This window comes from Amblyomma americanum, chromosome 7, assembly GCF_052857255.1.
Source record: "Amblyomma americanum isolate KBUSLIRL-KWMA chromosome 7, ASM5285725v1, whole genome shotgun sequence".
NCBI classification, from domain to species: Eukaryota; Metazoa; Arthropoda; class Arachnida; order Ixodida; family Ixodidae; genus Amblyomma; species Amblyomma americanum.
This window is the reverse complement of record NC_135503.1, coordinates 152,087,296-152,100,897: the sequence shown is the minus strand read 5'-3', so window position 1 is coordinate 152,100,897 and position 13,602 is coordinate 152,087,296. Positions and strand designations below refer to the sequence as shown.

The 13,602-nt window shown below is 47.9% G+C and overlaps 1 protein-coding gene across 1 annotated transcript in view; it reads right to left on the bottom strand.

Annotated features, from left to right (window-relative positions):
- PolZ1 (DNA polymerase zeta catalytic subunit) overlaps positions 1-13,243 on the bottom strand; it is a 241,817-nt gene extending 228,574 nt beyond the window's left edge. The window contains exons 1-5 of the mRNA XM_077629530.1: positions 13,085-13,243; positions 12,689-12,843; positions 5,129-5,312; positions 2,846-2,920; positions 1,791-1,872 (exon numbers count right to left, since the gene is read on the bottom strand). Coding sequence (XP_077485656.1) covers positions 1,791-1,872; positions 2,846-2,920; positions 5,129-5,312; positions 12,689-12,843; positions 13,085-13,131 — 543 coding nt within the window. The 5' untranslated portion in view covers positions 13,132-13,243. The remainder of the gene's footprint in view (positions 1-1,790; positions 1,873-2,845; positions 2,921-5,128; positions 5,313-12,688; positions 12,844-13,084) is intronic.
- Positions 13,244-13,602: the final 359 nt, after the last annotated feature.

The window sequence follows — 13,602 nt, the reverse complement described above, 5'->3', positions numbered from 1 at the left end:
AAGCTGCGCATCTCAGTCTTGCTCTGCGTCAACAAGAATAGTAGTGACAAGCGTGCCATTCGTGATCAGATGCAGCAGGAAACCGGGTTGCTTCAGGAATTGAAAAAATTGAAAATTGGTTTTTGGGGAAAAGAAATGGCACAGTATCTGTCTCACATATCAGCACCTGAACCCTGCCGTAAGGGAAGGGATAAAGGAGGGAGTGAAAGAAGAAATAAAGGAAGAGGTGGTGTAGTGGAGGGCTCCGGAATTATTTCCACCATCTGGGGATCTTTAACATGCACTGACATCACGCAGCCGGGCGCCTATGCCTTTCGCCTCCATCCAAATGCTGCTGCTGCGGCCGGGTTCGAACCCGGGTACTCCGGATCAGTAGCCGAACGCCCTGACCACTGAGCCATCGCTGCGGATACAGGAGATACAGGAATTCGCGCCAGCTGAAAATCGAGTACACTTGGAACCAAAAAGTGTAGATGATGCGCAATATTTTCCGTGGTTGGCTGCAAACCTTCGACACAAACATGAAATAAGCTCGACACCAAGAGTGCGTTATCCTGGGTAACTGCTCCGCACACCACACCGAGGATTTGGAGCTCTCTCACACTGAGCTGAAGTTTCTGCCCCCAAACTGCACATTACTCATTCAGCCACTCAACCAAGGCATCATAAACAGTACCAAGTCTGCCTGTCGTCAGCAGCTCATCAACAAGCTTCTGCTTAACTTATAATTTGAATGCCCCGTTAAAGTGGACTTTTTTCAAGCCTAGAAATGTTATCCGCATCATGGAATGCAACCCCAAAGAATATGTCCGAGAAGAGGCGCCTGATGAGGCTTTGCACCATCTTTACAGCAACAATGCTGTTCTGGAGGGAGTCAAGCTGGATGATTATGGTTTTGGAGACTCTTGTGCCCTCACGATGGAGGAAGGGACAGTAAAATCGATTACGAGCAACGTGGTCGCAGACCGTCAAGACGTCCGCGAAGCGAAGCCGACACTCAGGACAAGTGCAACAATCACTCACGGATGTGGTTGGCACGATCGATGTACTAAAGCACTTCGCGAGTGCAAAAGACCAAGAGGCCATCCAGTCCCTGTAGGCCTACGAACGACAGGTAATGCTTTTGCTGATAAAGAAAAAAGCTCAAAAAAGGAGACTGACTACTTTCATTGGAAATAAAAGTGTTGTACTGTGCGTTCTCTGCACCCGCAATATGTTTTGGAGGTTTCTCTGCAAGATAGGAGACGAATTTCAATATAATGAAATTTTAATGTCACGAAGTTGAGTGCAGATTTTTCTGACTTCGTTATACTGAGGTTTAACTGTAACTGGGCATCATCAACCAGATGGTCGCATTCAGCGTGCCATCCAGGACTGCAGTGACAAAACAGACGTTGTTGCAATCATGCTCAGAGTGCACTTAACGCCAGCTGCAGCATCGTCTGCTCTGTTGCTCTGCTGCCATGACACAACCCCTGCTGCTCGTCCAGTCGCTGCAAGCAGACGAGCAGTGGGGGTTTTGTCACATCAGCAGAACAGCCAAGATGCAGCAACTGGCAACAAGCGCTCTGTGCGCATTCTCACGACCTCATTCGTTTCACCACTGCAGTCCTTGATAGCATGCTGAACATTTGGAAAGCTGGAGAGCTACATGCAATATGCCCCATGTGCATCAGCAAGTCACATGAGGGAAGGCTTAACGTCACAGGAACCAGACAACAAAGTGGGCCCAAAGTGACGAAACCCCTCCCTCAGCCACTGGGCCCATTCCAGAGCCAAACGGAGCCCACCTGCAGCGCAAAGGGTATATGCGCCTCGTGCGGCTGCATCACCCGCTTCTGCACCAGGCCTGACAGGAGCAGCTCTGCCACCCTGCAACACACACCACAATGCACTCAGCTGCAAATCTCAGCACCTGCAACACTCAGCTGGGAAAGTGAAAATTTTTTTTCATATAAATGATGAAACTTTCATTCACAACATTGGCAGACTTTTTTAACAAAGAAATATATCTTTGAAAATAACACCTACCATGAAAACTCTGACTTCTTAGCATTTGCATGAACTACACTCCGTTTAATGCATAGCACTCAACAATGCAGAGGCAGCAAAAGTAGTCAGCCCGCAGAACCGTATTACTCCACCACATATCATTAGTTCCTCTCAAAGTCTCAGGACAAAAACAAAGCATAGAACAAAACGAAGTGCTAGCACTGGGAATCACATTCGAAGCTGTGAGGCACAGATGGAGTCACAGTGATTCACCCTACCAGTCACATACCATACCGCACATGTCATTCTTACTTCTCAAGTCTCGATGAGTCAAAGGATGAAAATGTGCTAAGAGGTAAAACGAAGTGCTGGAGGTTCCCAGTGACGGTACTTGTGATCTATTGTAATGAAATATGCCTGTGTTCACTGTGGTTGAATAATGAACTATTTATTGGGCATAGACTTAGCCTGCCCGAAGGCGCACTAGATTTCACAGTATTGACTGCTTTGTTTGAAATGGAGTGTATAGTCCCATTAACTAGCCTGTGAGGAAGACGTAAGCATGGAAGTTTTATAGACTTTTCGAAGTTTTCTCCCACGGGACCACAGTGTGTTCTAAACAAATAAGTAGAATAAAACTCTGCAAGCCACTTCACAATATTTCACTTCACGAAGCCCCCTGCAGCCTTTTAGTGAATTTGGTGGCCGGCAAAAAAAAAAAGAAAACACTGGGCTGAGGAACAAAGGACTGCCAATGACAGCAGCAATGCCACTGATGCAAGTCCGCTGAAGGAAGTTCACTGCACAGCAGTCAACATAAATAGCACGGCCCAGCGGCTTTTTCGTCACTCACTTGGCCACGTGCAGCGGGTTGTAGAGGTAGATGCGTAGGAAGGTTTCCTCCCGGTCATGGAAGCCATACAGGCGCCTGCACATCCACACAGAAGACAAAATGGCCAGGCTGCTGCACGCTTCAGCGCTCAAACCCACATTTCGGCAAAAAGTCTCCACAGTACAGTTTCAGTTCCGCATCCCAATAGCATACAGTTTGTCCAAGCACAGGTGCAGCCGTACCTTTCACATACTGATCTTTAGACTAAAAATGACAAGAGGGTAGAGCAGAAGCTCGCTGATAACGTTTAAACAAAAGTTTGGGGAAAAAACACACTATCCGGGGAAATATATTGACCATACCACCTACTCCTGAGAAATTGCTCTCCAGTGAGGTGAAGAGCCATTTATTAACGATTTGACTCTGCAAAATTGTCGATTACCACTCCTTGGCACAAGGCCTGAACAGGTCATTTTCTTTACAACTTTTCTTGGCTATGCAGCAAAAGCTACAGAGGTCAGATGCACCCTTTCTTCTTATGCAGCAGCTTTTATAGTCCCCGACTATAGTTATTAACTTCCTCTTAAAACACAATGTCTCAGTAATAGTCATTACTAAGGAAAGTTTCTAACATAACTGCAAAGCTTCCCAGGGTGAATGCTGGGCCAGCACCTCTTTATTAGTCCAGAAAAGATAAAGGGCCAACAGTCAGCACTTTCAGTCAGCAACAGTCAGCACCTGAAACGGCACTCTAGAAAAAAAAAAAACATAAAACAGCCCCTCTGAAACGGGTGGTGGTAGGTGCAACTCGGCTCAGTGTTTTTACCTCTTATTTCTTTAGCCAATCTTTCAAATTCACAAAGTACTATCAAAATACGCCCCCTTAAAAGTTAAAATACAAATACTGACTTTCATGCAATGCCAACATTACATCTAGAAAGTTACTAGGTCACTGTCCCACTTTTAAGCAACTAACACACCAACCACCATTTCTAATAAATATCTACCGCAGACGCACTGACACTACCATCATTGACCCTGCACCCCAGGGCCTTGAGGCAGAAAGTTTTTGACACACACCTTGGGGGAAAATGGCAACACAGAACTCCACCCCCTGTGGGAATGCAGGGAAACTGTGGCCTCCTATTCGACTTGGCTAGTGCTGGGCCAAAATTGGATTCTCAAAAGAAATGCTTTGCTATTTTCCATATGAGCTTATTACCAAACATTCATTTACACTAAACTTGTGAAAGCAAAAAAAATACTCTAAAAAAGAATTTCACCTGCACAGACAAAGATAATCATGGTTACAATGGCTAGATTTAGCGCCACATCACCACGCAGCTAATATCCCTGTCGCATGGCCAATGTCAATGGCCATCGAGTCGAGAGCCTCTGAGATTCTCAATCGCTATGGAACTCGAAGGAGTTGTGTCACAGCTATATGGCAAATCTCAAAGGCCATTGAAATGGTTCCCGTGTGTTACACTAAGCTCGTGTGGGGTCAAAATCACTACTTTCGACATTGTGCAAATAAAAATCTTTATAAATCTAATCCAAATGTTGAAATGCACTTTTTAGTCCTTTTTAAAGGTCAGTTGCATTGTCTTGACAGCCACTGCCTTTTGTTCTACTTGCTGTCACAGTTTTGTAACACATTGGCAACAACTGACATCACTAACATTCGTGTCTTCTGTGATGGAGAGTATAAATTAAGCAACTTTAAACCAGACTGATACATTTTTTATATTATTGTACAGACTACTATTTTACTGCTTGCATTAAAGTATAGAAGAATAATGTTTGTTCATGCTTTTGTATCTTAAACATATCGTGCACGAAAGTGCACAATGGTGCTGCTCAAAGCAATGCTAGCAACCTTCGGTGGGCAACACTCGAAGGCCCTCGAAATCTCGGTAAAGTTCCGCACTGTTCCGTTCACTCAATAGACTATTGACTGCATGGCCATTGAAACTGCCTGTGTAGCAGCGTTCAATGGCCTTTGAGCCGATAGACTATTGGTTCAAGGGCCTTCGAAATACCCATATGACAGGGGTATCAGAATCCGTGTTTCTGGCCCAACACTGGCCAAGCCAAATATGAAGTCATCACTTCATGGCATTCCCACAGGGGATGAAATGCTCTTCAAGACACTTGCATAGACAATGGAGGCTCTTTTCCTTTTTAGGAGTTTTCAGAAACACTGATTATGCCTGCCTCAACATCTGGATGAATGCTACCACATTCAAGCCTAAAGTGGCAACTAAAAGAGAGTTCCACCGGCTGGTGACAGCGGCTACTCACGTGGCACGAATCACAGCCACATGGTGCACATGCCGGTGCATGCTGGTGGCCCGTCCAGCCGCCGTGTTCAGCAGCAGGTCAACCTCGGATGCCAACACAACCGCAAAGCGCTCGGGGCGTGGCTCCGCACATGGCACCGTGAGGTATGGCATGGCCCCATGTACATGCAGGCATGCCTTCTGGCCTGCACGAAACAGCCACACTGCACACAAGACACGCAACAACCAGCAACAACCTCAGTCCAGGCCTGACTTGCATTGGTATTGTGACATTCCTTGTGTGCTACGAGGTACATTCCTTGTGTGTGCTACGAGGTACATTCCTTGTGTGTGCTACGAGGTACATTCCTTGTGTGTGCTACGAGGTTCCACGTTCGACGGCGCGGCGTAGACGGAGACCCAGATGACAGGCATCATCAATTACCCAGCCATGCTCGTTGAGAGTGACAACCAGAACGAAGGGGTTTAAGCCCAACCGGACCCGCCGCCGCGGGGAAACGGGCTTATCCTCCCCAATTGGCGTGGCGGTTCCAGGGGCGGCCCTTCCGAGCACATTCCAGGACAAGGGAACTGTCAGCGGGCCAGAGCGCGCCTTACCTTGAGGAGCGAGTGTCAGTTGATGGATGGAGAATGGAGGCCGGTGACCCGCGGGAACTGTCAGCAAGCCAGAGCGCGCCTTACCACAGCCGACGCTATGCGCTACCTCGAAGACAACCTTCTTTCCCGCGGACTCAACACGTGAGGGGGGCGAGACCACGATGCGGTGGTATGTTTGTGCGCCCAAGTGAAAGCCCTAGCCCCCCCTCCTTCCCCTCCGGCGTGGGCGTCCTCACCCTAGGGAGTGTGGAGAAGAGGATATAAAAATCGAGAAGCAGTACGGAAGAGGCACGCTCAGGACGACATCGTTCGCCAAGAGGGCCTTCAGCGCCGAAGCCCGACGGCGTGCAGCTTCTGCCAGCAACCGCTCGAGCCCAACTCCGGAGCCACTCCATCGCCCCCATGAAGTCGTCGGCACGTAAGCTCAGACGCCCCAGCCTCTGAATCTTAATCATGTATAATTATTGAATATATCTGTTTGTTTAAACTGAGCCATACGGTGTCTCTTTGCCTCTCCGTCCCGTGTGGACCTGCGCATTATGGGGGTCATCACAGTATGCTATAAAATACTTGGGGGGCCTTCTTAACGCATTCTTAAAGAAGAAAATGCGAGAGCATTTAGATTGCCTGCTGTGGTGTCTACAATGAGAGTCTACGTTCTTCTTGCAATGATTCTCCCTACAGAACTGGTTTCCTTGCCCTTATATGTATGTATGAGTCATCACCTCCTAGAATATGCAACTACCTTTCATTGGATTATCAACCTTAATCAACCTTAATCCCTTTTCTGGGGTGGTCCTACTTTTAGAATTTTGGCCGTCTTTTTGGGGGGTGGGCCAACCTATAAATTTTGGAGGCCCTCAGATTTTCAAATTTGGTGGTGCTGATCACGCCAGAACTTTCTTAACCAACAGGGGAATTTCGTGACAGAGAAGCCAGAATTTTTTTGTCAGACGATAATATAAATGCTATCGCATTATTATCACGAAAAAATCAGGGTGAACTCAACAGAATTGTGGGGTTTAATGCCCTAAAGTGACACACTGCCTATGAGGGACGCCGCAATGGAAGGCCCTGGAATAATTTCAACCACCTGGTGTAGTTTAACCTGCACCGACGTCGCACAGCACATGGGTCCCATTTTGTATTTCATCAAAATATGGTGCCAAGGCCTGCATCGAAACTTGGCCTGGGGACCAGCAGCTGAATGACAAAGCCAATAAGCCAGCGCGGTGGGTAGTATTAGCAACAGAGTTCCTGATTAAAAGGCCAACTCCAAGGCTTTTTGAACATTTCAGTTGAAAGTTACGTCACATAGTCCCCTCTCTCGAGTACAAAAAACTTTACAAAATACCAAGACGTATATTTTAAAACAGCAGGAACCGTGAAACCAAAACTGGGCTTCAGCCAGTTTATGACGTCACAGATGCTGCCAAAAACTTGTGTGCATGTTGACTGGCTAAACTTGTACCGTAAGCGACAGCTTGGGTCATTATTTGTCTGAAGTGACCAAAAACAAGTGCAAAATTTTGTTCTTCAACAAACGCAGAGGAAATAACAATAAGCGAGCCAAACTATGATGTCACACATGCAAAACTGCCCACAGAAGTCGCCCCAATTAAGGTCACGAAATTCAAAATTTTAGAATTCTTTTGCGCTGTAACAAGACTTCGCCCAGCAGCGAAATCTATCACAAAGGATGAGAAGATTGCGAAGAACCTACCATGAAAGTTTCAATAAAATCCACGAAGATACAAAAATGCCGGTTGTTGCCCTATTACGGGGTATATGGCCAATTTCGACATAATTTTCTATTCATTTTTTTTTTTCACAACCCTCAGGCCTTCACCCGTCTCATGACAAAAAAACTATAGCAAAAAATACAGCACAAATTTAGAAAACGACATCAAAGATTGTGAGGGAATTGTGCTTTTGATGGTCCTGGTGCATCACAAATTCTGTCAGTTTCCGACAACGGAGCACCGCCATCTTAGCATCCCTCATGAAGAGATCAGATAGTCAGAGCATCCATTGGTTGCAACACCATATTTTTGTGACCAAAAGCAAAAGCATATGAGGCATAAACGAGGTAACCCTGGGAATAGGCCTTAAGGTTGATTTTCTTAGCTTTTGCTTTAGCTGCGATTGCTATCCCTATTTTCTTTATTTTATAACGAATTATAGCAGAATGACAGTTTTTTGCGCATGAATCCCAAGATGTTGAGCGCACAACTTTGCCGGGTCCGAGGGAACGCCATCCTTTGACACACACCTGAGAATGATAAGCTGCCGAGCTCCGGAGCGGCATTTCTTTAAACTAAGTCGGAGGCCGGCGTCAGCCAAGCATAGAAGAACAGTCTTGAGGCTCTGGAGATGAGACGAAAAATCCAGGGAGAAGATCACAACATCGTCCAGGTAACAAAGACATGTGTACCATTTGAGCACTCGGAGAAAGTTGTCCATCATGTGCTCGAATGTGCATTGCAAAGGCCAAAGTGGATGACAGTAAATTCATATAGCCCATCAGGTGTGACGAAAGCGGTTCTTGGGCGATCGGCCTCTGCCATCGCCACCTGCCAGTAACCGGAGCACAAGTCCAATGAAGAAAAGAACTCAGCACCCTCCAGGCAGTCGAGGGCGTCGTCAATACGAGGGATCTTTGCGTGCAGCCCTGTTCAGACGGCAGTAGCCTATGCAGAACCGGATGGAACCATCCTTTTTGTTGACTGCAACCACCTGAGATGTCCATGGGCTGTGCGGCGGCTGGATCACATGACACTTAAGCATGTCGGTCACCTGTTCGTCAATGATGCGACACTCAGTGGCTGACACGCAGTACGGACGTTGGCGCAAAGGGGCATGGGTGCCAGCATCAATACAGTGGATAATGGTGGTTGCGCGGCCCAAGGAAGGTTGCTGGTAGTCGAACGAAGCTTTGAAATGTTGTAGGATGGCGACAAGTTGGACTCGTTGTGTAGGCGTCAGGCAGTGTAAACGGATCAGTGAAAAATATAGAGAGAAGATGGATGGCTGATGGGAACAGGCGTAATGGCGCTGATGTGAAGGCCGGCAGTTCTATTGACGAGGGGGTATGCTGCGGCGGGATCGAGCAAGGCAACACTACCAAGCGATTGGCCGCAGAGTAAAGTGGTAGGACAGGAGAACGTGTTGGACACATGAATAGTGCTTGAGCCACGAAAAATTGTCAGCAGGGCATGAGGCAGCAAAACGGATTTGTCGTCAGTGCATCATAAAGAGGGCATATAAATTACAGGTGCGGCGGAGAGAGCAGCACAAGAAAGAAGCACTAGCACTGAACAGAAACAGAATCGACATTTGAGTTAGTTGGTATTGCATCTTGTAAAAATATATGAAGCGCACTCAGGACAACGGACAAGGAAGACCAAAAAAGTAAGAGATTATAATAGGTCACTTCTTACAGGTTCTGAGGAGGAGAAAAAGAAAAATATTGCAGTTATTCCTTATGTTCATCGGTTTTTCTCATCAACTAAAAAACGTGGGTAGCACATATGGTGTTAATGTTCTCTTCTGTGCCCCTCAAAAAGTTAGTAGTGTTTGTGCGAAGGTTGCTGTGCACTCTAGCAGCGGCGTACGTGATAAAAGGAAGCGGTGCACCGTGAACCACGGGAACCGCTATGTCAGATGTGCAAAAGGAGTGGTGCACCACATTCCCTTCTCTTGTGGCCGGACCTACATCGGTTAAACGGGGCACTGCCTTAATGTGCGCTTGCAAGAGCATTTTTTGTCCGTGAAAAAGTCGCCTTCATCCAGTCTCACTAAGCACTGTTCGAAAGCCTTTGCTTGATCAAACCAATATCTTGTTTCAACACCCTAATCAGCTAACCAGAGAGGTTGCAAAGGCCTATTACATCCGTAAGAATCAACACACGTGTGTTGCCGACCGCATGGTGGTTCTGCATGAAAGGGAGTTTTCTTATCTTGACGCGCCTGCATGAGCACTTACCCTGATGCGCCTGCGTGAAGGCTTTTGCTTTGTTTGTGGTTTTTATGCGTTGCATATTGCAATCACTCAGTTCAGCCCTTGGGCGCGGCCGGGCAGCCACCATTGACCTTTAGCGCAACCACGTGACGTGACGTCACGACAGCCGGAGGAAAAGCTGGGCCACAACTCGCGCGATCGCGCGCGGCCGCAGCCACCACCTTACTCCCGCTCCTCCCGCTAGGGGCGCTGCGCCAGCGCGTGACATCACGGAGGAAAAGCTGGGCCCCAACTCGCGCGGTCGCGCGTGGCCGCAGCCACCACCTGACTCCCGCTCCTCCCTCTAGGGGCGCTGCGCCAGCGCGTGACGTCTCGGAGGAAAAGCTGGGCCCCAACTCGCGCGGTCGCGCGCGGCCGCAGCCACCACCTGACTCCCGCTCCTCCCTCTAGGGGCGCTGCGCCAGCGCGTGACGTCTCGGAGGAAAAGCTGGGCCCCAACTCGCGCGGTCGCGCGTGGCCGCAGCCACCACCTGACTCCCGCTCCTCCCTCTAGGGGCGCTGCGCCAGCGCGTGACGTCTCGGAGGAAAAGCTGGGCCCCAACTCGCGCGGTCGCGGCCGCAGCCACCACCTGACTCCCGCTCCTCCCGCTAGGGGCGCTGCGCCAGCGCGTGACGTCTCGGAGGAAAAGCTGGGCCCCAACTCGCGCGGTCGCGCGTGGCCGCAGCCACCACCTGGCTCCCGCTTTTTGCACCACTTTTTGGGAGCCCGTCAGAATTGACCAATGCCAGCCCCAGGGCGTCCGAATAAACGAGCCCCCATCGCCACAGTCTTACAGAGATGTTCAGCAGGACTGTGACGGCAGCGTGGATTATCTGAATTAACCGAGGCTGAGGAGTACGAATAAATGGTTATTTATTTCGAATTGACGAAGTTTTACTCTACAGTATTCCAGGTGCTGCTCATTTCACAGATGGCGTACATATCCCTCTATCGTGGCGGCAGAAGGTTACCACCAGCAACGGAGTTTTGTTTTTTTTTCACAGAATTTTTAACGTCCATCGCAAATAAATTTTAGATCTCGTAATATTTCAGGCAAGATTCATAAAATCGTAATACGGATCAAAATTCATACATTTTACTGAAAAATTGGAAGAGTTGGCAGGTATGCTCTTGTCCTTGTGTTTGTTCTTTTCTGCGCTGTTTACGAATCGTTCACCAACTAGCCGAAACGTGCACTCTGCTACATCCTGCCAGTAACATAAGAGGAAGTAAAGAAAGCTTTTATGAGCTATGAAAAGGGGGAAAGCAGCTGGTGAGGATCAGGCAACAGCAGATCTCTTGAAGGACGGAGGGGGGATTGTGCTAGAAAAGCTAGTCACACTGTATAAAAAATGCTTTATGACCTCAAGCGTACCAGTAGCTTGCAAGAACGCTAATATCATCTTAATCCATAAGAAAGGAGACGTCAAGAACTTAAAAATTACCGACCGAAAAGGGGACCGAAAAATTGCCGAGCTTACTGGTTGTTGCGTATAAGGTATTTACTAAGGCAATCACTAATAGAGTAAGGACAGCTTTAGACTTCAATCAGGCAAGCTTTCACAAAAGGTACTCGACAATAGACCATATTCACACAATCAATGGCAGTGAGGTGGTGAAAGTGGTAAGGGAATCCGTCTATTTACAGCAGGTAGTGGCAGCAGATCCGAATCACGTGAGCGAAATTGGCAGATTCTCTCAGACAATGAATGCGTTTACCAATATCCCTCAAGAGAAAAGTATATAACAGCTGTATCTTACCGATACTCACCTACGAGGCAGAAACGGACTGGAGGATTACGAAAAGGGTTCAACTTAAGTTAGGTTCAACTTAAGCACAGCGCAGTGAGCTACGTAAAGAAAAATGATAGGTGTAACGTTCAGAGACCGGAAGAGGGCAGAGAGGGTCGGGGATCAAACATGGGTTAATGACACCCTAGACGAAATCAAAAAGGAAAAAATGGGCTTGGACAGGGCATTAATGTGAAGGCAAGATAACCGATGGTCCTCAAGAGTAACAGATCGGATTCCAAAAGAAGGCAAGCATAGCAGGGGGCGGCAGAAAGTTAGGCGGGCAGATGAGATTAGGAAGTTTGCATAGGGTGGTCGCAGCTGGCCCAGGACACTATTAATTGGAGATATAGAGGCCTCTGTCCTGCAGCGGGTATAGTCAGGCTGATAATGACGAACAACTACTGCCAAGGTGTGGAGGCCATGATGCCATACATGGAAAACTCAACACATGTGGTCAGTGGCCAGGGCGCACTGCACTGCACGCCAGAAATGGAAGAACTAAGATGTAAGTGGTTTTTGTACATTGTATACATAAGCCAAGGCTTTCCTTGGTAAAAAATAAAATTTCTTTTGCAATTTTTATGGCAAGTGGTAGCTTGGTGCCCACAATACTTTAAGGTCTCCGTCTGCTAATTCCTTGCATACTTCTTCGCCTCTTGCTCCCTCAGGTCAGTGCTCCAGCGCACAGAGGTCTTTCTTTCTGTGTAACCTTTTGCAAGTAAACCCACAGCCAAGCAGAGTAAAATTCTTTGCATCTTAGCATCGTAGCATTAAGCTTGATTTGACTAGACTTAGAAGCAAAGAGTTCTTTTCCATTTTGCTAAAAAGTAAATTTAAGAAGGCAGAAAATTATATCAGTCATTTTGCAAGATTTTTTTTAATGCCAAGCTGTCAGCTCATTTCTCTGTAGAATTTTGGCGATTATGACGTCAATGCGTTCAGAAACAAAAGGCGGACATGCGTGTGAAATATGTAACAAAGCAGACAGGAGAAAGTTTGGCCAGTTATTATCACTTTTTCCACCAGGCAACCTTTCTCGCGACCATTTTGGGTCTCCTTGTGTAAGTGCCAGCGCGCACTCCAGGCATGCAGAGTGACATATCCGGGATCTCGCGCAGTCCCCGGTCGTGCTAAGTGGCAGACAAAGACACTAGCGCGGCGGCACGCACCTGCAGGCGTGACGCCGAAGATTCGCACAACGGGAACCTGCCAGACCTCCCAACCGCCCAGCTTGGACACGAGCGGGTCCAGCGGCGCCGACGGAGCCGCCAGGTAGTGGTCCAGCGTCACCAGCCGAAGCGCGAACATGCTGCTACCGCTGCTCCTGCGATCAGGACGTGGTCATCAGGGGCGCAGCCGCTCTGCCTGCTTTACGACGTCTTTGTGCACTCCTCCCTCCCAGATCATTCATCCCTGACGCGTGTGCGGCAATGCTCGCTTCGGCGCCGCGTGTCCGCGCAAAATTAAAGCGTACGCAATCCGAAAGAAAAGCCCATAGAACGCGTGCAGTTCTATGCGCTGCTTCGCCAGAGCGCCACGCAAGCAGAGGAGAGGCGCGCCCTTACTCTTGCGTGCCCGACGACGAACGCCGTGGGTGTTCTGTGTGTTGCATCTTGCACTGCCCTGACTGCTCGTGTCGCAGGAGGTTGCATTCGAAATAAGCTCGCCTAGCGCTTCTCTTGCAACTGAAACTTCTCGTCACACCGCGCCATGTGCAACGCAAACATACTGACGTCGGCCGCTCGCGACGCTTTGGTAGTTTCGACAAATTCGCTAAACTCCTATTTTGTGTTTGTTTCTCTCTCCGAGTTCGCCAACCCGTAATTTCCTAACGTCAGTTTATGTGAAACGATGTCAAATTTAATTTGTATTAATTTTCAACATTTACTGCGTTTTTTTTTCTTAAAGTGTTGCATTCTCTTTCAGGACCGAAAGTGAATGCTAATGTGCAGATATGTTTAAAACGACTGCAAATTTTTAGTAGTGTTTTTGTTTTTGAATAATTCGTAAGACAATTAGTAAGCATATTTTAACACGTAGAATATGATAGCGTCAGTAATTCAGTTCAAATTTCCCATTCAGT